Source organism: Canis lupus, chromosome 22 (assembly GCF_003254725.2).
Source record: "Canis lupus dingo isolate Sandy chromosome 22, ASM325472v2, whole genome shotgun sequence".
Lineage (NCBI taxonomy): Eukaryota > Metazoa > Chordata > Mammalia > Carnivora > Canidae > Canis > Canis lupus.
In genome coordinates this window covers 13815631-13841674 of record NC_064264.1, presented here as the reverse complement: position 1 = coordinate 13841674, position 26044 = coordinate 13815631, and the positions used below count along the sequence as shown (strand labels likewise).

The 26044-nt window shown below is 37.0% G+C and overlaps 1 protein-coding gene across 5 annotated transcripts in view; it reads right to left on the bottom strand.

Annotated features, from left to right (window-relative positions):
- The window catches only part of PCDH17 (protocadherin 17), a 96150-nt gene extending 70444 nt beyond the window's left edge, over positions 1-25706 (bottom strand). Inside the window, exon 1 of one of the 5 annotated variants that reach the window (XM_049099265.1) lies at positions 23072-25706. In XM_049099265.1, the coding sequence (XP_048955222.1) occupies positions 23072-25471 (2400 nt within the window). In that variant the 5' untranslated portion in view covers positions 25472-25706. Of the gene's footprint in view, positions 1-22861 lie in introns of all 5 variants that reach the window. The other 4 variants (XM_049099264.1, XM_025478128.3, XM_025478126.3 and 1 more) reach the window with 4 other exon arrangements.
- Positions 25707-26044: the final 338 nt, after the last annotated feature.

The following is a 26044-nucleotide window of genomic DNA, read 5'->3' as shown; positions in this document are numbered from 1 at the left end:
GAATTATTAAAGAAGAATGAAGGTATGTCTTTTTTTTTTTTTTTTTAAGCCTAAATGCTATTTATTGAAAAGAGCAGAGAAGAGAGAGTACAGGCTCCCTAGGCACAGGATGGAATAAAACAAGCAGATCAAGTCCACCTCCTGCTTAGCATATTCTCTTGTTGCCCCACAGGGCCATCTTGTTGTTGATGGACATCTTCAGGAAGTGGTCAGACTGCATGTAGTTATAGCTATCTTCTCCAAAGCCTCAAAACGGCACATGAAAGCCTTCAGATTTGGAAATTCATCCAGGCACTTGGGCTCAAACATACGGTTCTGATCCAAGACATCATAAGTGAGGAAATCCACAAAGGTGAGCTTTGACGCCCTCAGAAAGAACTTGTGACAAATGAATTTGGGGTTGGATGTGTAGTAATAGTGTTAAATCTTATCATTATAGCTTCAGCTACACTAAGATAGCCAGTGTTTTCATACCCAAAGGGTACAGAGGAGTGGAATTTTGAAAATTCTTTTGAATTAGGGACATAAGTTTGACTAAGTATATTGATGCCATTGGGTTGAAAACAAAGCCAAACAAGTTGAACTTTTCCCTTACTTCAAAGGCACTGCTTTAACATTGATAGTGAGCATTCTCTTTGCAGCAGACTGAACACAAGGGAGTGTTAAGAGGTGAATAATTCACTTTAAGCCTTTTCATACTGACATTGCTTCTGATAGCTTTGCCTTCAACAGAATATATGGTGTGGTTCTTTCTACATTGCTGAAGTAGGCAACAGCATTTTAAGCCACCACTTATAAAGTTATCTGACAGCACCCTATGGCTTTGGAATTTTCAAAGTGCATGAGGTATGGCAATAACTATATTTATCAATGATTTTCAAAATAATACATTTTATACAAGTATAGCGTGGTCGACATTTGTGTTTTGCAACTAAAGGCATAACAAAAATATAAGAAATTCTTACCACATTTAGCAAAAACTAGCATTACTTTAAATTAAAAATGAGAGGACCAGAACAGCCACATCCTGTAAGCGAGCATTTTAAGTCTACTGCTCAATTAGGATGACTGAGATGATTTTTTTAAAGTAATGTGGCTGTATATTAGAACATTTTTGCAAATGTTAACTCTTTTATAAACGACACCGATAACTTTAATAATAACCTGTATGCCAGAATTTAATTATGTAACTTATCAATCTTAAAGAAAATCATCTTGGACAAGAAAGAAGAAAATTGAGATAATCAAAAGTTAAGAGGAGTGCTATTTGTTATCTATAAAAGCACACATTCTCTTTTTATATTTGCTGAAGCATGGGGCCCATAGGCCACCAAGGTGCCACTGAATGTTAGATGTGCTTTCTCACTGCCAATTGCATAGAGTTATACCATGAGTTGCTGTCTTGGGGAAAAAGATCCAAAATTCAAGTTGCTAACTTCAACATCTCCAATTAACCCTTTCTCTTCAGTATAGTTAGCCTCTCCATCTGAATCCTAGCTCATAACTAGTCTTTTCTTTTTCTTCCAGTTATGGCAGTGGTCACGGTGATGGTGGAGGAGAGGAGGAGTTCTATTCCTTTCTGCTTTTTGTTTGTTTGGTTGGTTTTTGCTATCTCTTGTCTTTGAAGACTCCCCTATGCTTTCCTCCTATCGTGCTCTTTTTCTGTCTCTATTGAGTATGGAAGGATTACCCCACTGGAGGGAATGCCTAAAATTGGATTCTCTGCAATTGGACCTCCAAACTCAGCAGTCAAAGTTATATGCAGCCAATGCAATTCATTAGAAGTCTGAACTTCTAGAATTCTGACATTGGAGAGAAGGAGAAAAAAAAGGGAGGGACACAAATTGGTGACTCATAATTTTACTTATTATCCCTATGAATGCCGAGTCTTCTGCAGGATACATTTTCTTAAAATCTTAATTTATTAGGGTTAAAGAACTTGCTAACAAGTTAGTAAAAAAAAGTTTTTATAAATTGATTTACTTAGATTAATTTAGCTAATATGGATCTGTCTTGAAACCATACTGTGTGAATCTAAATTTATGTAAATCCTATCATTGTGCTCTTTCTGTGGTAGGAGGTTTGGAGTGTGCGGTCCTATTTTGGGATCTACAAAACAGCATTATTGATATTTATTATCATCCTTCTCAATTGCCCTAGAAGACATAGTAGTGTTACTGTCTACATGTTTTGTTTTTTAACAGAGAAACTACAGCTAACTAACTTTCAAAAAGTCAACCCATCATATAACCAATTCATTGCAGAAAGATAACTCTTGCTGGTGACTGCCAGGACCCAGTCAGTTGCTGCACCGCCTTTCTGAGGAATAGAGAAAAATAAGGCTCCACCAAGATATGTTCAGAAGTTAATGAGAAATTCAGGCATCTTGCCTAGAAGTGTTTTTAAAAATTACTGTTACACACTAAGAAAAAAAGAGTACTATCACCCCTAATGAGAAGACAACCCATTGAAAAAGTTTGCACTTTTACCTTTCTATACTTGCATGTTAAATTATTTAAATATGCTGAACATTATATATAACTCCAATAACTAGATTTTCTTTCCTTTGGCCAATAACATAAAAAGGCAATAATGGCCATTTATTATCAAATGTTCTAATGCATGCAGTAGGCTTAACTGTATGATTACTTACCATCATGATAGTCATATAAATTATCAAAATAGGCACTTCTGAAAACTTACCTTTTAAAGTGCAAAAGAAATTCAAGGCATTATATTTAATCAATCATTATGTAAAATTCCTCAAAAACAAATATCTAATTTAAAAGGTGAACCAAAGTGTATGTCTGTTATCCATTTCATCAGTTTGTTTTTTCAAAATACATTCAAATTAAAAACATGAATGTGATGATTGCGGTACACACAGTTCACCAATCTTGCCCCCCAAATATTAAATTGTTAATTATAAGATAAAGTCAATTATTATTCAGATAATTCAATTTGTAAGTGAAAAAAATCATGAACAATATCAGGTTCCTGTCTGATTTTGAAACTGCCTTTCAAATTGTCACCTGTAAAGGTATATTCGAGTTCCAATGGGATTAAAAAAATAGAAGGAATTCAAGGTGAAATTGAATGATGCAACACCTTTCTCATTTTTTTTCCTTCCTCCAACACTTGATAATTTTTAAATCTTCAGAAGCAACAATTCAGGCAATCAGCTAACCAACCAATATATTTAACAATAATTAGTAAATACTTTGGGGGAATTTTGAAGTCCCTAGTCTTTTGCATTGGCTTCAAAGATAACTTATTACTACCCTTTCCAAAACAACAAAAATCATATGCAAATTTAAATTGTCCAAAAAAATTATCCATTGTATTTGAATTTCTGGTTTGAAAAACAAGAATAATGTGAGAATATAGTTATGAAAATTTAGGAGATAATATACAAGGAATTTGGAAGGCCTGTCCTCAGAAATGACTATTACAAAGTAAAAGGCATTCCTAAATTTGAAGAGAAAATATTAATTATTGATCAAATTTATGAGTATTATATTACTAGAATATTTATCATTATCCCTCTGAAATACAGGAATAAGTATCACATTCAAAATGTATGATTCAATGGCAAGAGTCTATTTTAGGTTGGCATTCATACCTGAAATTAAAATAAAGCTAAGTGTCTTTACTAATGTTAACAGATTTTTAATTAAACATTAGCACAAAATGAAATGAAATATCTCTACTCTTTATCAGACTGACACTTAATACCTAATTCAAGTATCTCTGGCTTTCTTTGCTTGGAGACTTCATTCAAAGAATTTTTATCCTATAGTAAAAGTATCAGTCTTACCTACACAACAAATTCATGAGATAATAGGCCTGCATTCTTCCATAACTAATTTTGAAATAACAGACAAATACCTTGATCTTGTTAGAGACTATTTATAATTTGCATGGTACGTTTTTTTTTTTTTTTTCTTTTTTATACACAAATGGAAAGAAATTAAGAAATGTTAACAGTGATGCCTTGCAAAAACAGTTGGTCGACCCTGGCTGGTGGCTCACTATCTGCTTTTGAAAATCAAATTTTATTGGAATTCAGCTGGGCTCTTTCATTTATATGTTGTCTATGGCCGCTTTCATGCTTCAATGGCAGAGTTGAGTAGTTGTGACAGAGACCGTATGGCCCATAAACCTGAAGATATTTACTATCTGACCCTTAACAGAAAAAGTTGCAGGATCCTGGCTGAGCAAACCTAAGTCTCCGTTCTTAACCTTATAATTAAAATTTTCACTCCACTCATTCCTGTAGATAAAATACTAATGAGGCATTTTCACATATACACTATCTTTAATTAGGTTACAGTCAAGAAACACACACACACACACATGCCGTTTTCATCTTCTGTGTGACACAGACTTCTCTTACAGAGTTTGCATTTGGAAGGTGCCTGATTAAAAAAACTTTTCATATTTTTTAAGCGAATTTCAGTGTTAGGTGATTTGTAGCATGTTTATATTCAATTCCAAACTACTTAAAACTGTGGAAACAGTACCATCATGGGAACACCTGAAAACAAAATGCACTTAGACACATTAAGTTTCCTGAAGTGTATTACAAGTTCCTCTAGAGTGTACTTAGAATAAGAGTAAGTAACCTGTTCTTTCCCAGAGAAAAGAACTCTTCTGTTCTTGGTCCTTTGTCTCCTTTGCTTCCTTACGCGTATTACAGGGTGTTTTTGTCATTGTTTCTCAACCTCTCCAAAACTATTCCTCCCTTTCAACCTCACCAGCTGGAACCATTATAGTTATTTCTATTTTATGCATGGAGAAACTGAGGCCTGTGGAATTCATGAAAGGCTAGCTGGAGGTCCCAATAAGAGTAAGTAAGAGGAACAAGGTTTCATTGACTCAAAATGTTGCACTCCTTCAAATAAAAAACCTGCAAGTCCTGTATGATCCATCTTCCTTTTGTGTGTACTGTACTATGCTTTCTAATCTATTTATTATTGTCTGATGTATTTTACAGATTTATTACTTTCATTCTAATAATGCCTGTTAATCAATGCTCCCTAAAGAGTTCTGATACCAGGTCACACCCTCTTGAATGGCTTTGTTCCTATAATTGTTCAGCTCTGAATCATATTAAACACAGATAAAAGCAATGAGGTCTATTGGACGACTTTGATTCAAATAAGAGAATCAAAGCCGGTTCTATGATCAAATCTGACTATCCTGGGTTTCTTCTGGAGTCTCCGAAATTTGGAAATATTTTCACTATAAAGGACCAAATTACAGAACCTCTTGAAACTACTGCTGGTTATCAGTTTGAAAGACCTTGTGGCAATGTGTTATACGTACATAGGTCCCAGCAGAGTTTCTGAAGTGTAATATATAGAAGCCTTAAAGAATTATTTTCCAAATTGACCTGCATTCTAGGAACTAAGTTGCAGTAACTCCTACTAGCAATTATTCATGCTATAAAATGTTTGTTATATAGATAACTCAACATAAATGCATATCAAACATGATATCCCAACTGGTATAGGAACAGAAACCCTAAACTGAATCAGATGACATTAATTCTCTATTCCTAGCTATATATATATATATGAGTAACGTTTTTATGCTTCAATTTTCTTACATGAAAAGAGGGGTAAATGAAATCAGATGTTATCATATGTCTCTAACTTTCTGGTATTCATTGCCCTTTTGTGGAAACTTCTCTTCAGTTTCTACCTGGTGTGAGGTTTTCTTCCCACAAGTTCTCCCTGCATGAAAAGCACAGTTCTTAAGGAAGATTTAATAACATCTTACCACTTCGGAGTTTGCTTCAGTAGTGTAAGAAATTTAAAATATCTGGAAATTTTTTTTTGGAAGACGTTCTATCAAAAATTGGTCACTTTTTAAAATGTCTATTTAACATTAAAATAAAAGTGACCAATCCTGGTTTAGAAAGGTCAAAATGGAAATGTATGATAAAATAAATTAACATTCCAGTAAAATTACTTTTTTATAATCATAAACATTCTGGAATAAAATTGTACTCTTATACAACTGCTAACATTCGGGCCAACTGAAATATTGTTTTTATGGAGAATAAGCCTGCATATCAGTACCCTAACTGCTTCAATGTTTTATGTCATTTGCTGTTAACAACAATAATCATATGTGTTAACATTTATTCAACATTTAGTATTGATCATATCCTTTATATGCATAATTGTATTTCATCTTGAATTCCTATGAGAGTTCTATGAGTAGCAAATATTATTACATCTAATAAGAGAACAGAAAAAAAAGTCAAGCAATTTTCTCTGGACCAAAAAGCTAATTTTTTTTTTTTTTTTGAAATCAAGAACCTTAGGAATTGAATCTCAGTGTAAAGGATCAAACTGTCAGAGAGTAACTGATTAAATTAATGATCCATTAATTGGCCCAGAATTCCAGCATTGTTAAGATAATATGAATAAACATCACTGATATGGAATGATGTGTACCTATGATAAATTATATCATTTTAGGGAAAAAGCAGCTTAGGGTATTATGTTTAGTATATATCTGTAAAAAAAAATCTAGTTGTGTGTCATGCACGTGTGTGCATATAACAGCATGGGAAGATAGACAAGTTTACAAACCCTTATTCAAAACCCTTGCACTCAAATGTGTCTTGTAATCCCTAACTCTTTCATATTTCAGAATAATGTTTTGTTGTACATGTACCCATCCCAGCAGGGACTAGTACAATACCTCAAATTTAAACATGTTACTACTTCTTCAGTAAAAAATGTTCATATTAACACTAAATGGAACATGTAAAGATTAAAAATTGTCTTAAATCAGTTCAAGTCCTAGTCCTTTGGATTTGTACTTAGTGAAGGGATTGTGGATCTCAACAACAACGGTTAGCAATAGCTAGCTATCTCTGAGTACTAAATTACAAGCAATTAAAACTTTTTAATTACAAATTTATTTTCAGCCTACAAATACATAATGAGTTCGTACTATACACCAGGTGCTATTTTAGGTATGATTTTTTAGTAGAAGTTTTGCAGTAAAAATTCCTCTTAAAATATAAAATGATGATAAATATAATGACTATCACTAAAATGACTATATATTAATGACTATAATGATTAAATAAGAGTACAATCATTTAATTTTGGAAAAAACAAAAAAGAAAGAAACTCAAAGACACATTTCCTGGACAAAAAAAAAAATCTGAAATTACTTTTAATGCAAAAACTTGGATTTTTTGCATATAAAAATTTTATAATAGTTGTTATTCCTGAGAGTAAAATCTCTTCTAGGGAAACTATTGACTTGGCGAAAATCAAATAGGAAAGAAGTAACTGGCCCTGCAGTCAAATGTAGCCAATTCATCCCTGGAGGCTGACTACAAATTCCCAGGTTCAATGTTAGAGTAGTTGAAATCCAAAAGGCAATAGACTAGCAGTGCCTGAATCTCAACTATACAGGTCTAGAAGCGCAGTCTCAGTGGAGTAGCTTCATCTTTAGAATATCTGTCATGGAGCACAAAAACCAACGGCCCCAAAATCTCATATATTTATCTTTCAATTGTCCTTGAAAAATTCTTCCTTATATATTACTTAATTCTATGTTTTTTTAAAAAAAACGTTATGTGCTCTGCTTATATGTGCATTAGACACATTTTTGTATGAATATAAAACACAAAGTAGATACTTTTTCCCAAAAAGAAGTGAAAAAAATGGAAGAATTTTTCTCTTTTTTGATAGCCTGCTTTCTCCTTTCTTCTTTTGAAAACAGAATCAGGTTGTCATACATAGTTTGAAAAATAGGTTTTTCCTGTCTCTGAAGGGAGCATGAGTTTATTCAAGCAGAGTTACGTAGTTTATAAAAGCTATACACTTAATATAAAAAAGACAAAGTGTAAAACTCTTCCTGTAATCTAATTTGATTTAAATTTCCTGATACCCCTTTTCTTAAGAGGACAGAACATCACAATATGAAATGGTGCCCCTAGTAGCACAGTGCATAAATAGCTCAGGCTGAAAGCCTAACAATAAGCTCTCCGTCTATTATTGTAGAACCAATAAATAAGCATAATGAAAATCATGACACATTATTACATTACTCCGGATTGCCTCTATTCATTAAAAAAAAAAAAAAGATGAGTGCATTTAAAATAATTTCACATGTCAAATGACAGTAAGCCTTCTAATTGAGATGATGTTGAAAGGAATATTTGTAAAGGGCAGATGCACAGTCTTATGTGGCTTATATCAAGATTACAATAGAAGCATGAAGAATCTGAGCTATAACTATTTCTTTCCAAACTGAAGATAGCATAGTATCCCAAACAGTCACATTGTTCACCTGCGCTATGTGTGTTCTGACAGTATGAAGTCAATAAAAAACACATTAAAAAGCTTTAGAAAAGACATCCCTGTCAATTAGCCCTTGGATGGATTCTATGTTTTCAGTTTCCCTGTTGATTTAATATACTAGATTATATTAGTAGCACTGGCTTGTAAACAAGGAAGCGCTGAATCCTATTAATGGAGCTATGCTGCCAAAATAATAAGCTTCCTACTTATCAAGTTTCCAAGTATTTGGAAAAGCTGTGAAATGGGATTATAAGGTTAAGCTGTGTACATCTGGCTCATCACTATATAAATATTTCAGAAATTTGATCTCATAGACTGAAAAAACACCTGTCTAATCATGACTCTTTTCCAAGTTACATGAACTTCAGTGAGCAGAGCAGTACGCAGATGCTGACGAGAAATGATGATCCATTTACATAATGAATTTCGTGTTAGGCATATAATTTTATCATATATCACTCTTCCGAGTGAAAACATAAGAACTACTTTGAGAAGTTATGTGGTATCATACTTATTTTGGCAAAAGGTATTGAGAGAGGTGCAAAATTTTTAAATTCAGGTTAATCTCCTGAAATACTAAATATTGTTTTTTTTCTTGTGGCGTGGTATATAATTTTAGAGGAATTGGATGTCGTAAGTATAAAGTAGTATAACATGGACCCAAAGAATAATTAATGAGAGGCAGGAGTTTGTGCATAAAATAACAGTAAAAAGTTCAGCAGTCCCTCTAGTTAATTGAAAGCTTAATGAATTTGAACATCAGTTGCTTTAACTAGATCCAGGATTAAACAACTACTCTGACTCCGTCAAATATACACCAGCCCATTAGGTCTGATTTTATTTTTTTCAAATTTTGTTCAAAAAGGTAATTGTGTTAAAAGTGTACTGACTATGGCTCTTACCGAATTAACTTCAAATGTCCAACTTGAAAACATAGATTTTGAAATTGTGGCCCAAAATGGCAGCTAAAGGTCAATGAATCAAATTTCCAATTATATTTCCTGGGAGCAGATGGGTGCAATGAAACCTAATGATTGAATTTTAAATGCTTTCATGCACCTTTTATCTGTTTCCCAACATGTTGATTCTACCTTAATGCTCTAACAAGATAATAGGTTTATTACAATTAACCAACTGAAATGATATCTCCATTTTCCAATTATTTATATCATATTACCTCGGGATACTGAATCAGAGCTCCTTTCCTCTCCCACCCGTAGTGCCTTTCCATCACCATCCTATACTGACACCAAACAAAACCCAAACTCTAATATCATTAAATAACAGATGTGCCCTGGGAGATTTGATTTCTCTAGTTAAATGATGAATACTTAAAATGAAGCCCAACTTCACTGAAGCTCATTGGGAGATCTGTAATGAAAATAGTTGGAAGGTATTTGTTGAATAAGTTTAACTATAAATTCCCTTTCCTTATGTTATGAACTGATATGTCAGTCTATTTCACTGGACTGTGTAAGCTTAATATATAAAGAAGGTTTATTAAGTGGTTAAAAAATTGTATGTTCTAGGGGCACCTAGCTGGCTCAGTTAGCACAACATTAAACTCTTGATCCTGGGGTTTGTGAGTTTAAGCCCCAAGTTGGGCATAGAGTTTACTTAAAAAAATTAAATGTTCTATTTTCAGGAGTGGCAGATGAAGGATTTTATCTCTACTATATCTCAGTAGAGCACATTCTTGCCCAAGGAACAAAAGGAAGGAATTATGGAAAGACTTATTTTATTGCTTTTAAGTAACAGAAATCAATATTTTATCTCTTAAAAGTCTAGATGAAAGGAAATCCAAAAAGATTTTTAACTAATAAACAAAAGCTTACCTAATAAACAAATATATCAAATGCATTTTAATAATGCTAAACATAACATTAGTTCATCCAACCCATCTCAAATTCAACCCACTGCTCTATTGCTCCACTATAGGAATCGACCATAGGCATCTGAGGTCCGAATGTACATATAGTTAAACAGCTTAAGGTGAGAAACACCACCATGGTCTCATCAATGAATGTATCGGAGTTCTTTAAAAATATTTACATTAGATGTAAATGTGCAGTGTTCTTAAGGTATCCCTGTAAAATATATATTTTCTGAATAGATATCACAGAAAAGAGACCAGATGAAAAGAAGAAAAGAATCAGAACAAGTCAGTATAAGTCATAAATAATAATTCCCTTCCTTTAGCTTCAAATTTTGTATTTTGATGGTAATTTTCAAATATCTAAACAACTTTTTGAAATTTCTAAACAAATAATATGTATTCAGATTATATGGTTTCATGTAAAGACTAATGTGCGAAACTTGGTATATCTTCAGGACATTCACATTTTTACCAATATTACTTAGAAGTCACATTTCCAGTAGATTTCTAAGCTGTATTCTTTAAGATAAAGTATGCATGATAGCTCAAGAAAAAGCACAGTCAGAGAAATGAGTAAAATTCAGACCGATTATGGATGATTACAGGCCCAGTTTCTGATCTACTGAGGGGGTATCTGCTCCCAGTACTCAAGCTTCTTAGTGACAGAAAAGCAAGACCCAGCCTGGCATCCTCTCCAGAGAGAGCAGCACCATTGGTGCTATGCCTCTCTTCCCAAAATACCAAATATTCCAGAGTAAATTTACAGATGGGCTCAAACTATAATGTTTGGATAATTGCGGATATAAACGTCCCCTCTGAGAACTTGCAATTTGTCAGTTTATCTTACACAATATTTAACACTATAATCTTTCAGAAAGTCTTTCTCTTGCTTTTGAATGTTAATTGACAATGAATTCTAAACTTCTTAAATTTGCATTTCTATGCTCCTATTATTTTTTCTTTGATTTTGTATCCCAACTATCTGGCAAGTGGAGATAAATTTTTAATATGGCTTGAAAGTTCATTCTGCTTTAAGACTTTATTCTATCAAACTTCCTTATTGTTTGATATGCATTTTTACAGTTAAAGTTTAAAATTCAGAAAAATAGTAATTAAGTCCTAAAATAGCTTAAAAATAGTAAATTATTTCAATTAAGAGCTTTAATTTTTTTTTTTGCTATTTATTACTTGAATTGATGACTATGGATTGAACAACTCTGCAGGTTGTAGATGTATTTTAAATAACAATACTGTAATGGGCAACATACTGTTTGTATAAAAGCTTAGATTATGTTTCCTCAATATGTGCATAAAAATTTCATACCACCTACATAAAATAGATTTTGAAATTTTGAGAAAAATTTTGTTAGGTTGGGTTATTATTATTATACACTTTGATAATTGCCCACAGTGATATTCTTTCCCCATTATCAGATGGCAAATGGTTGGTACTAAAGTGATTAAGTCATGAAATTATATATTAACAAATACAAATAAATGCAATCCTAAAATTACTATTTATGGTTTATCTATAATTTCATTTCATTAAAAAAGTCATATAGGAAAAATAACATTACTTTCTTAATAATTTACTAGAGCTGTGTGATTCTTAAGCCTTAACAAAGAGACATAATATTTGGATTGTGCAGTTTTAATACTTCGTAAAGCATATCAAGGAATAGGACAAAAGATAAAAGATATACTCTTACTTAACACTATTTGCTCTTGATATACAGTATATATATATATATTAATGTATAAACCTATATATGTGTGTGTATAAATATAAACAAATTCATTGAAAGCTTGATGCTCATGATCATGAACTTTGGTCATTTTTTTTTCCAGGAACTTGTAATAGTACCAATAGACTTGTATAGGAATTTTTCATTGTAGTTATTAAGAAGGTAACAATTAAAAATTATCAAAATATACCACCTTCAAATAAACTGTTTGCCAGTATGTTTATATAAATAATATCTTAGACTTTGGCCTCTGTAATTTCTAGGTTTGAATCTAAATTCTAGCTCATATCTGATCAGATCACAGACTTACAAAAGGATCCATATTTTCAAGTGCTTACTATGTATTAGAAACCTTGTTACTTTCTCCCAACGACAGAGACAAGCAAATTGTATATGGTCCCTGTCTTCCAATATTCAGCGATTTAAGCTGCTTTGTGACAAATTAGCTTTGCCAACAGTTATAACACTGATCCAGAGTTTTAAAGCTGTTGAGATTTAACAATATTCATGTTTTTGTGTGTGTAGATGAATTAGATCTCTATAAAAACAAAGCCTACATACCACAATCAAAGAAAGAATGAATGGAAATAGGTAGGGTATTAAATCTCCTGTTAGTCATCCAGTCTCATTATCTTTATTATGGCTCTTTAAAATTCTTATGCATTAAGTAGCTTTAGGATCAAGCATAGAAGAAAAATACTTGCATTGACTTCTGTTGATTAAATATCATTTTCTAGTTCAAAAGACTGCACTTTTCTTTTTTACCTCCCAGTCTGTCCTGCTTTCTCCAACACTGTCAAATGGTCCTACCACCATGTACTTCAAACTTAACCAGGCAAAAGAGGAGCATGATGGAAAATATTATCTACTCCTTTGCGAAAGCTGCTAAAGCGTTACATGTCAACTTTTCGCCTGAGGCAAAATTTAATGGCTGACTTGTGGATCTTTATTTCTAGAGATTTACTATGGAAACACTGACATAACCTTTAACCAGAGCAAACAGAGCCACTCTAATAAGCAGGCAACACCAAACCTAAAAACGCACGAGGAACAGAAAGATCCTGGCAGGAATTAATCTGCCATTTTCACACATCTGCCCCAGGGAGGTATTGTAATTGCAAAAATTTACTCTAAGACTGCTGAGACTCATAGTAATTATGTTTCTTTTTTTTAATAGAAATAGCCACAGGTGGTAACAAATTGGGTTTTGAGATGGGGAACTGGGCATGCATTCTAACCCAAATTACTATGTAATTGTCTTGATTATAAAAAAAAAAAAATCGTAGAAAGTCTATTGCTCAAAATCAGAAAAAAGAAATTCTCCTTAAATGTATTCCTTGTCTTTCAGTTCTTTTAGTTTCTCTCCACTTAGGCATATAGCTTCATTTGTTGGTATTGGCACATCTGATAGCAGGGCCACACTGTAGAATAGGCTTTTGCCAATAACCCTTAGAAATTCCTCTGAGTGGGATTGGTTTAATAGGATAGTTCACTTATTTCCTGCCTTATTATCATCTAGAGATAAGTAGTAGCTTTCCTAGAAGGTCAGGATCTGGAAATGTAGCTAATAATTATTCTTATCCATGCCAATGCTAAAAGTGCAAGGTTATAGACTTTTTATTTCAATCTATGTGTTGTATTAAAATGTTTGCTATTTTTCACACACACATGCATACACACACACATGCTCTCAATAATCCTCTATCTTACTCTACACTTAGATTCATGCATTAGCACCAACATATTATCATTGTTTTTTGTTTTTTTTTGTTTTTTTTAAACAGCAAACATATTCCAGGCATACAAAGCCAAATAAGATTCAATAGTCAAGTGTACCACCAAACTTTCTTAACTAGGAAATTCTGGTTTACTCAACCAAGATTAAAATAAGAAATTAGGCACTGGCCTAAAACAAAACAAAATTCATTAATGTAACACGAGGTCACACAAAACTTAAAATAATAATAAAAATAAAGCAATCAAGTGTCTTGCCTTGAAATTATATGAAGGTAAGTTTTTATAAAATCTATAATTCCATCTTAATTATAATGATCATAAAGATAAATCATTTCTTTTTTTCTTTTTCTTTTTTTTAAGATTTTATTTACTTATTCATGAGAGACAGAGAGAGGCAGAGACACAGGCAGAGGGAGAAGCAGGCTCCATGCAAGGAACCGGATGCGGGACTCGATTCTGGGACCCCAGGATCACACCCTGAGCTGAAGGCAGACACATAACCACTAAGTCACCCAGGCGTCCCATTTCTCTTTTATTTTTCTCGACTTATAACTCCCCTTATTCACATTCTCAGTGCAATAAGTTAATTGGGGCAAACTATTTTATAATAGATGCAAAACTGCAAAAACAAAATAGAAAGCAAGGCTTGTGTGCCTCAAGAAGTCACCACAACAAAATTCACCAATATTTAGACAATATTCCACTATTTGCTGACAGAACCATGGAAATAAGCAAATTATTTTTAAGGTTGTTTGGAAAGTTTTTATGACAAATGTTTATCAGAGATGTATTATTAAGTGATTATCGTTTTGAGCTGGAAAACATTTCCTTTTGGAGCTAATTCCCTCCCACCCCCCAGAATGCTAAATTATGATGTTTTTCCTTAGTAAGTTTTGCTGAAATTTTAAGTATATATCTCAAACATTCTGATTTCTTATTGTCATGTCATATACTGAAATGGAGATATTAGCAAAAAAGCACAGATTGGCCACCTTATACTCTGGTAAGATAATGCTTCTCATTGTAATCATAGGTGAATTTCTTTTATAAATATCAGTTCTGCATATTGGAATTGCTCTGGTGAAATACCAAAAAGTTATTGAATATTCAGTCATAAAATAATCTCAGCTTACTCTGATAAGTTATATCGTGTGAAAAATAAAATAAACAGCTTTAAGCAAAGGCATTTATATTGGGGTCTATGATTTGAAAAAAATATATATATCTTGAAGATAAAAACTATCATTTTAGTTTTCAAAACTGATGGAAGTGTTCATACTGCAAGCAAATATTTAGAAACTTATCCAAGACACTGATAGTGTAAAATTGGGTTATAGAAATAAGAAAGATATTTAAGCCACTGTGACATTTCTGCCTATAATAAAATACCTGTTGCATTGCTTTATAAAAGTAAGCTATTGGAATTTAGGAAATATGTGTATATTTCCACTTGAATGTTATTGAATTGGAGGGCATGAAAATTCTAGGTATAATTATAATCCAATCATTGCTCAGCAATGATTATTAGTGACTCAGACAGAAATGCTGCAAAGAGGTATTTCAATTGCTGACTTATGCTTAAATTACATTTTTTAAAAGTAATCAACAGAAGAAGCTGAAGAAAATATATCTAAAGAGCCATACTTGTTAGAAAGAAATTATTTAGTCACATTTTAAGTTAAATCTGTTATTTAAAAAATATTTTTTGCCACCAAAATAGCACTGGAATTTTTCTGAATATAAAGTCATTCTCTACATGATGTATTAGTATAATTTACAAACAAGCACGCAGTGTCTTAAAAACAAGACATATCTACAAAACAATTATAAAGGTATAGCTTTGAAAGCTTGAAATAGAGTTTTAATACTCTCACTTTCAAATTCTACAAAGGCTGCTTTTAGCTGATAAAGAGAGTAAACAAGAAATTGTCCTTTATATGGTCCCTTTAATGTGTTCCACTAATTAAAAATCAATCAAAAACATTATAAGTTTAAAAAATAATAAATATTGTTCAGAGAGGGTGTATTCCAGAGCCAAACAAGCTTACATGATTATACTTATCTGTACCTTGCCCATTTTGCCTCCAATATAAATATGGTTCTTAACTGTATTACTGAGTAGAAATGTAAAGAAAATAACACAAGTCTTTAAATATTTCAAAATGACTAAAACAAAATGCATTTCTAATACCATTAAATTATTTTAATATATTCCATTCCTCTAATCAAACCAAAGTCTATTTATGTAGATTAGTTACATCTAAAGTCTCATTTACCCAACCTGTATTTATCCTTTGATCACAAAGCTTGTTAACTTAAATGGTCTTTTATTGTTATGATTCATTTTCCCATAATTATGCTGTTTAACTGCCTTATTTTTTGAATAAATATATGCAAACGCGCCAATCATATTCAGTACAGTTATGCTAGATGCTCAATGAACTGTAAGAGCCATTTCACTACAATAAAACTGCCTGGATTAGATCCAGGGCAAGGCCTACAGATACCAGTAATCACAATGCCACTAGGACCAGAACAGATAGAAGTGTGTCACATGTATATCAATAGATTCTCTCAAACACTGTCGGAAACCAATTTTACAGTCTGTCACTGGAAGAACTTTGTGCATACAAGTGAAGGATGCCACCCACACAGAAACAGTTTTGCATCTGTATTTTTGCCTTTTTTTTCGTCTTTCTTTGCTTTACCTAAAAAATATTGAACTTGTACTTCTGCAGTAGCAAGGAAGTACAAGCAAACTTCTGCTTAGTCACAGCAGGGAATGTTGATGTTATTAAGGACTTCTTTATTATAGATAATTTATTTCAGGCGACCAAAGGATAGCAATATATCACTGTCAAAGCTGGTGGTGAAAGCTATGACTAACCGTAAAATACTGTGTGCCACTGAAGGAAACTCTTGTCAACGTCTCCTTTACTAAAATAGGTTGACAATAGATTAGTGTAGGTCTGATGAACTTTAAAAGTGTTTTGTAGGTGGGTGGCAAAAGTCAGTCTTCAAATTGATAGGCAAAATGAACTTTATGCCATTCTCTAACAAATATACAGTCATTGGTTAAAGGAATTCAGTACAGGGGAAAAAAAAAAAAAAACCTTCCCTCATGACTTTACTAAAATACGACTTTAAGATAATGCCCTGTGGGATTTATTAAACAGAAGTATCACTGAGGGGAATACATTCTGGAGCAATGACTAATATCATAATTAGCAGGTGCATTTGTAAGAATTTACCCACTATTGAGTGTATTGCAAGACTTCTCAGCATAAGGGAGTTAAGTTTTACTTCCTAACTGGCATAAGGGCAGCTCTAGCGGCTTTATCCTCCTCCTGTCGTTGTTTCATCATCAGGATTAAGGCATATATTTTCACAATGCCTCTAGCCATCCTACCAGCCTCCTGAAACAATCAGAAACTTGGATGAAAACTTTTTTTTTTTTCTTAATCTACCTAAACTCCAACCTATTGTTCACTGAAGGCCAGTAGTTCCTCAAATTCTCTGCTCTAGAGCGACTGGCTCTACTTTAAGGAACTTCAAAATGTGTGAAGTTTGAAAACAGTGCAATCATCAAGTTTTAAAATATTTTCAAAGAAAAAATAAAGATTTGAATACATCCATTAAAAAGAGAAGAGCTGCCTTTGAACTAAAAAAGCATATAATAGGCTAATATTTATTCTTGAGTATTTGTATACATTTTATGGGAAATATAAAGACATATATACATATATACACACATTTTAACTTTGCTGAGTTTTATGATTCACATTTTCATAAATATAGGCAGAGCCAACCTTCACTGCAGCAAGTGCATGTAACCCTTTATTAATCTAAACATGAAATATTTTCTTAAAGATATATTTTTATTCGTATAGATCTATTTCTATTGCATTGTATTACACAAGCAGCACTCACAGTAAAAAAATTGAAACCTGATAGTGGTAGCGAAACATAAGAAAAGAGTAAAATCATATTTGTAAATAGTTTTAAATACCTATCTGGAGATTTTTAAGTTTTTTTTTTTATTTTAAAATATGTATATTTCTTAATCCTTTGCTAAAAAATATTTGAGATTATTTTAAGAGTAACCAATTTTTTAACCTCACATGTAAATCTATTTTCACTGTAAAAAAGTAAATAATATACAACTTTAACTTTACTATGAGAGGTTTCTAGAAATTATGTTTTTTTATTTATTAAATTTCTTTAATGCGGCTTGAACAATATAGTCACAGGTGATGTTTTAGTACATGGAAACTTTTTTCTTGACTAAGAAATATGTTCAAGCAACTGAGACTGGAATTCTAGGAAATACTTTTCTATTATATAGCTTTCATGATCACACACAGCCTTAAATAACATGAAGATGTCAAGAATCAAATTCCAAAACCCTCCATGTAGACTTAGATATGATAATATTTATTGAAATTATAAAATTCACTCATAGAACTTAAAATTATAAACTCACTCATGCACTCATAAAAATTTAAAAGTATCCTACTTCTTTATTTTTAAAAGATGGATGAATTATCATCTCAGCAAAATAATGATGAAGTATTTTACCTAGCTGACATTTTGGAAATTTTATTGAAAACTAACAACTAATAGATGAAGAGGGGTTATTACCTATAAGTAGTTATATCAATTAAATGTAAAAATAAGGATCTGGGGTTTCTAGTTCATATAGTTTTAAAAACTATACTTTTGTGTTTTCTTTCAAAATAAAGAAATGCACCCAAATTTACATTGGAGTGGAGATTTTCATGGATTCACACAAAACTAAGGATAAAAGTAATAATGTATCAAAAATGATAATAATCTGAATTTTAAACTCTTCTTTGAAGAAATTCAAAACACCTTGATGGTGTTTTTTTGGTGTGTTATTTATATTATTTTTAGTATATGATAGAATAAAAAAAATGCCTTTTGATTGTGTACTTATATTGACTTAGAGTAGGAATTAATCCTTTCATCTTTTAAAAATTAAAAAAAGTAAAGACACTCTTGGAGGCATCCTATAGGAAAGACACATTCTTTTTTTGTTTAGCCCACCATTACCCTTAGAAATACAGGTGTATATAATTATGGAAATGAGTGCGTGTCACTAATCAAACCGTGCCATCTTAGAACAACACTGCAGAAAAATATCCCCAAAATTATATATGAAGAAAGAAATTGTTCACATGTTTTATGCTTGTTATTGAGATCGCTGATATACTAGAATATGAAGTTTTAAAGATCATGATCTTGGGAGCTCATCAGAGTCCCTATAGTCAAAAGTCTCTTGTATTAGAGAAGTGAGACTAAAGGCAGACAATGTATAATGTTGCTAGTAAAGATATACTTTTCGTTTCACCTTTTCCTTCTAAAATACTGATTTATCATCTATGCTATGTTACTTTAGTCCTCTATGCTCCAATCTCATTTTTATATATTTGGATTGACTGTATTTACCATGTGTTTAATTCCTTTTTATTGAAAAGGCCATGCACATATATCAAAAGGATTTTCTCTTCCTAGCATAAAAAGTCTAAAGTCAATCCTAATGTGAATCTTTTGAAATTGAACTATAAAATACTACATGAGAATGTATTCTTTTTAAAAATTTATTTTAGTAGATCTTATTCTGCAGGCTGAATGTATTTTCTTCTATGAGATCATACTGAAATGACTTGCAGTAGTGCTACAAAAAAAATCTGAAAACACAGATGTTCAAACAAAACTGGAAATTCTCCCAACAGTGAAGAAGTCCCCAGCCTCTTCTCAGTCAGGCCTTCGTTGAAAACACCTGTTGAGAAGTTACCATGAGGCTGAACAAATAATTCTTGATAAGCCTCGATATGCAGTTACTCGTGACAATTAGTAATGATCTCTACTTGATTTTAGATTCTCATATTAACATATGAAATAAGTCACATAAAATGACTAAGAAAAGTGCTTTTATAAATTTGTCTGACAATCTCTTTTCCTTACCTAGCACAAAATCTGTGCTCCTATTTTTCAAAATCAGTGTTATAGCTTTAAAATGAATAAAATATTTCATTGTAACAATGTTGTATTATGACTCACATTATTGAGCATATTTTAATCACTAGTCTATTATTTAAACACTTCACAGACTGACTCTACTTCATCTGAGAAACTTGAAGAAATCCTGAAATAAAATCCTCTTCTCACAAACCACTGTTTCTACATAGTGGTTATTTGTGTAAATCAGCTTACATGATTGTTCTGCATTCATTTTCAATAAAAACTACTCTCATGCCCAAGAACCTACAGACCTTAACCTTAGAAACTGGACTCACATAATGTCATTTGATACTCAGAAACATCTTAATGTAAGCTTTAATATGAGTCTTACACATCCTGAAATCCTTAAATTTCATATACCACTCTGTACCAGTGTATTTCAAAACAATTACAAAGTACGTTTCATTCCATCAGTAGAAGTACACCCCGTGCCCCTTCTAAACAGCACAAACATGCTGGAAAATAAAGCTAATGCAGACCTAGTAGCTGCTAGTCCCAGGGTACTCTGTGGATTAAAATACTACCTTCAGAAATACTTGTGAGGTTAGTCGTGTGTTTCCTAGCAGGCTGTGTTAAATATGCACATTAATAAATGCACTCGGAAACAAGGTTATGGATACCTGAGCCCTTGAATTTAAGCGTGTCACTTCAGCACAAAGTGTTTGCAGCATGCTAGTTTAAACAGAAAGAGAAGGAGGGTCACCATAGTTACTCTGTTCTCAACAATAGGTACTGAGAAAAACCTGATAATATTTAAGAGGAAAGTAACATATTAGGAATTTACAAAGCATTCTCTAGAAAACTGTAAAAACTCAGAAGGAACAAAAAAGAGAAAGAAAGAGTGCCTATTTTAACGGTTTATATCGAGGATATTTCCAGGGCAGGAGCAATATGCCACATTGAGTCACCTTGGAGAAAATTTCCAGAACTTAAAACTGAAACTTTTTCTGTGTTTTTATGGCATGGATTAAGATTCTAGAAGAAAGAGAACAGCAAGGAAGTTTGTTCCTTTGTTTTCTTTTTAAATTACCTCTTTCCCTGCATGTGTGAGATTTGCTTTGGCTTAAGATTTACTGCTGAGAGAAATCGTCATCATCATCATCATCATCACCACCACCGCCATCATCATCATCATCACCATCATCCATTCCTCAAGCAATGAACAGCTTAAAGAACAGCATGGTGTGAATACAGTATAGCCCCCCCCCCCCGGCCCCTCACAACCCTCTGGATCCCTCCATCCGAATATGTTCCTCACTAATCTGACCAAGTAATCAGGCTTTCTGATATTCTACTGCGCCCACTTCATTTTTACTGGAACCTAAATAAGAATTCATCTAACAGCATTTGAAATGGAAGAAGAGGCATGAACTCTCTGTGATATCTTTGTAATTGTCAATGCTAAAAATAGAGGAAAGGTATTTAACATATGTGTCTAATAAAATGACTGCAAAAGATCTATAAATACATATTTTAACATATCTCCCTAAAGGGATTATCATAAATACCAGTTTTACACAGTCACAGAAAGACTTTCATAGAAACCACAATATTTTTTAAAGGATATATTTCTTGTTCAGCCTTTTATAGACATCAAAATATCGTGATTACTGGTATACAGTAGACATCATAAAAAGTGGGATTCAATACTAGAATTGATACTTTAGTATTCAGCAGCATCAAGTACAAGAGTGTTTTATAAGGACATTAAACTATCTTAAGAAAATATGTTTTGCTTTTAGCATTTGTCACACTCATGTTGGAAAGGATAAGGTTACGGAATGTACCTATTCATTTTAATAATAAAAACATTACTGAATCAAGTGTCATTAAAAGGTATTTGCTTTTCAAAGCATACAATTAAGAACAAATCAACTTCATTTGCCCCAAACTAATCTTCCTCCCAAAGTGTCACTTTTAGTTAAACTCAATTTTGAGTTTCAAGTAGTGCTCATCCAGGGTAATTTGTAGCAACATGCATCTATAATAAGCAAGAATTAAGTTTTTCTGTGACACAACTTAATAATGGATAAAAGAAGCTAGGCAGCGACCAGACAAAGTCCAGTCACCTGCTATTGTTGTAATCTATGTCCATGATGGGTCAGTCATTTAGGTTTTTTAAAAAAAAATATATATCAATAACTTTGGATTACACTATCTAAAATATATTAAATTCTCACTTAGCTATACTGGAAATATACAGTATGCAAACTAAATGCATCCTGAAATTCTTTTTGGTGCATCAAGTGCCTTTCAGGCCAACTTTGCCTCCTGTTTTCAACCATATAAAACGACTCTGTGTACACTCTATTCCCTCCTCAATGACTCCAAGAAACAGCTCTGGAAAACTACAGGACAAAATAGACATAAACTTTTCTTGGACAGTTAATGGTCATTATGCAGAGCCCACATTTATTCAAACTTTTGTAAGAGCTTCAGAACATAATTCACATATTAAAAGTTTAAACTACCCTAAGCCATTAGGATGCAGTTTCTGCTGAGAAGAAGAAATAAAACTCGTGTTCTTTAACACACTGTCTAAAATCTAAAAGGGACTTTTGGTGGGGGTGGGGGGAGGAGTGAAAACTTAGCTCATACTCAGGATCTGAAATTCAGGCTAGCTGCTATCTTGTACTTGAAGAAGAAGTTAACTTCTGAATATTTGAGTATACACTTCTTTCATTTCCGGCATCAGATTTAAAAAAAAAAAAAGCACACACACACAGAATTAAAAAGCAAATCTAATTAAAACTTTGTTTCCCCCCCTACTCTGGGTATCCTCTGTAATGGAGAGAAATGTCGACCAACAAGTAAAATGAACTCTAAATACTGAAGGCTGCCAACATTTTTAAACCTACAAAAATAAACTTTAAAATACAACAGAAGTACAAACATTCACATCCTTTAGATCTCAGGCTATTTACAAGGGAGGGGTCACGTATAGACAGGTACAGGTAGTGGCAAAAGTGTAAAGCGATTTTCATTGGAAAAAAAAAAATTCTTTTTTTTTTCCCCCCCTCTCACTGCTGCTGGCAAGGCGGCTGGTCCTGGTCCGAAGGTGTCAGGACCGCTCCAGACGCCAGCAATGAAGTCAAGTCCCAGTTAGGCTACAAGTCTCTTACCTGAATTATGGACATCCGAGTGGCAGGGGTCTCGCTTGCGTTAGTGCCTTGTCCGGTGAAGCTGGTGTGGCAGCCCGCGTGGCCCTGGGGCACAGTCAGGTTGTTGGAGGCCGGTTTGAGGTACATCACCTCGGAGCGGGGCGAGCTGAGGGGCAGGCGGGTCTGGTAGTCGAAGTACATGGGGGAGGTGGCCAGGGAGGGGCTGCTCACCACGTTCATGACGTTCATGGCGTTCCTCTCCTCCACCTCGCTCTGCACCAGCATGATATCGTTTTTGTTGATCTTCTTCTTCTTGCCCTTGCCGCCGCCCAGCTGCGGGTGGCTGTACTCGGCGATGCGGCAGTTGTAGGTGCGAATCTCCTTGTTCTCGCGCTTGCACTTGACGGCGATGGTGATCATGGCCGCGAGGAGGATGATGGAGATGGTGCTCAGGGTCACGATGAGCGGCAGCGACATGTCCCAGTGGTGCTGCTCGCCGTTCACGCGCGGGACCCCCTCGGGCAGGGAGCCGCTCACCGAGCGGATGATGAGCTTGGCCACGGCCGACAGCGTGGGCTTCCCGTGGTCAGTCACCTTCACGACCAGCTCCACCACCGGGGTCACGTCCTCCCAGAAGGGGTGCAGCGTGCGGATCTCGCCGCTGGAGGGATCGATCTCAAACAGGTGGTCGTCGTTCCCGTCCACGATCTCGTAGGTGAGGCGCCCGCTCTCGCCGAAGTCGCTGTCGAGGGCGCGCACGGTGCTCACCAGGTAGCCCAGGCCGGCGTTGCGGGGCACCTGCAGCTCGGCCGTGTCGTTCTGCAGCGTGGGCAGCACGATCACCGGCGCGTTGTCGTTCACGTCCAGCACGGTCACCCTCACGGTCGCGTTGCTCTCCAGGTGTGCGGGCGCCCCCGAGTCCTTGGCGAGCACCTTGAACTCAAACGCCTTGGTCTGCTCGTAGTTGAAGGAGCGCAGGGCGTAGATGGCCCCGTTGGTGGGGTTCACGCTCACGTAGGTGTAGATGGACACGTCGCCGATGTGCGAGGGCAGGATGGAGTAGGACACGGTGCCGTTCTGGCCCAGGTCGGGGTCCTGCGCGAGCACCGAGCCCAGGTACTCCCCGGGGATGTTGTTTTCGTGCACCTGCAGCACGTAGAGCCCCTTGGTGAAACGAGGGGGGTTGTCGTTCTCGTCCAGGATCTTGACGGCGAACGACTTGGTGGAGTTGAGCGGGGGCGAGCCCCCGTCCCGCGCCACGATCGTCACGTTGTACTCGTCCTGCGTCTCGCGGTCCAGCGGGCGGTCGGTCACCACGGTGTAGAAGTTGTCGTAGTTCTCCTCCAGCTTGAAGGGCACGGCCCCCCCGGGCCCGCCCAGGCCGCCGCCGCCGCCGCCGCCGCCGCCGCCGCCGGCCGTGCCCCCCCCGCCCAGGACCCTGCACTGCAGCTGCCCGTTCTTGCCGGAGTCGCGGTCAGTGACCCGCACCAGGGCGATGACGGTGCCGGGCGGGGCGGCCTCGCTCAGCGCCCCCTGGCGCACGGAGACGAAACCGATGGACGGCGCGTTGTCGTTGCGGTCGATGAGCTTGACGGTGACCTTGCAGTGGGCCGGGATGGGGTTGGGCCCCAGGTCCCGGGCCTGCACGTCGATCTCCAGCATCCCGTTCTCCTCATAGTCCAGGTTGCCCTTGACGCGGATCAGGCCGGTCTTGGGGTCGATGGAGAAGAGCTCTCGCACGCGGTCAGGCACGTAGCTGCTGAAGGAGTAGAGCACCTCGCCGTTGGGGCCCTCGTCGGCGTCGGTGGCGTTCAGATCGATGACCACGGTGCCCAGCGGGGCGTTCTCGGGCAGCTCCACCAGGTAGGAGGGCGCCTCGAAGACGGGGCTGTTGTCGTTGGAGTCGATCACCTTCACGTTGATTTGCACAGTGGCCGACCTGGGCGGCTCGCCGCCGTCCAGGGCGGTCAGCACCAGCGTGTGGTGGTTCTGCTGCTCGCGGTCCAGGGCCTTCTGGATGACCAGCTCCGGGAACTTGGTGCCGTCGCCGCGGGACTTGACGTCCAGCGCGAAGAGCCCGTGGTCGTCGCGCGTGAGCAGGTAGGTGCGGAGCCCGTTGTCGCCGGCGTCGGGGTCGTGCGCGCTCGTGAGCGGGAAGCGGGTGCCGGGCGCCGCGTTCTCCGAGATGTCCATCTCGATCTGGTCCGAGGGGAAGGAGGGCGCGTTGTCGTTGATGTCCTGGACCTCCACCTTGATCATGCAGATCTCCTTGTCGTTGGCGAACACCTCGAGGGACAGCTGGCACTTGGCGTTGTGGCGGCACAGGGACTCGCGGTCGATGCGCTGCTTGGTGTAGAGGAGCCCGCTGTCGGCGTCCACGTCCAGCAGGTGCGGCGCGGAGTTCTCCAGCACCCGGTAGCTCCCGGACTTGCTGCGCCCGCCGCCGCCGCCGCCGCCGCCGCCGCCGCCGCCGCGCTCTGCGGGCGGAAGCCCCGGCTGCAGTCGAGCATCCTTGCCGATGTTGCCGATCACGGTGCCGGCCCCTTGCTCCTCCGGCACCGAGTAGTTGAGGTTTTTGAGCGTCAGGGCAGGGGCCCACAGGAGGAAACAGCAACAGATGGACAGGTACATCCCAGACCGGAGCGGTGGGGGCGGGAGCAGCCGCACCGGAGGGGCGAGCGAGTGGGTGCGCGCCAGCCTGGGGCCCCGGCGCAGCGCGCGCGCGCGACGCGAGCCCCGAGTCCGTGGGTCCTTCCTTCCCCGCGCTCGGGGGCTGCGGCACCCCCCCGGGGCCGGTCTCCGTATTCCGCTCAAGTTCCCCGAACCTGTTGATCTACAGCATCCGCACTGGGCGCGAAGCGGCGGCGGCGGCGGCGGCGGCGGCGCGGCGAGGCTGCAGGGGCGCGGAGCAAGGCGGCGGCTCCCTGCGGCTGGGGGCGAGCCCCGCGCTTTGTCTCCGCCGCCGGGACTTGGGGACACTCAAAGTTGAGCGACGAGGCCGGCGAGGGGATGGCAACCGCGTCTCGAAGGGCCGGCCACTGGCTTCGCGGGTGTCCCCGGCTCCCGCTAGGGCGCTGCACCTCCACTCCCGCGGCGGGCGCCCGGGTCCTCCTCACATCGGGTGGGGGAGGGAGCGGGGAGGTGTGTCTTCGGGCAGATGGGAAAGTGCAATCCTTACTTGTGTCTCGCCTCCCGTGATGAAAT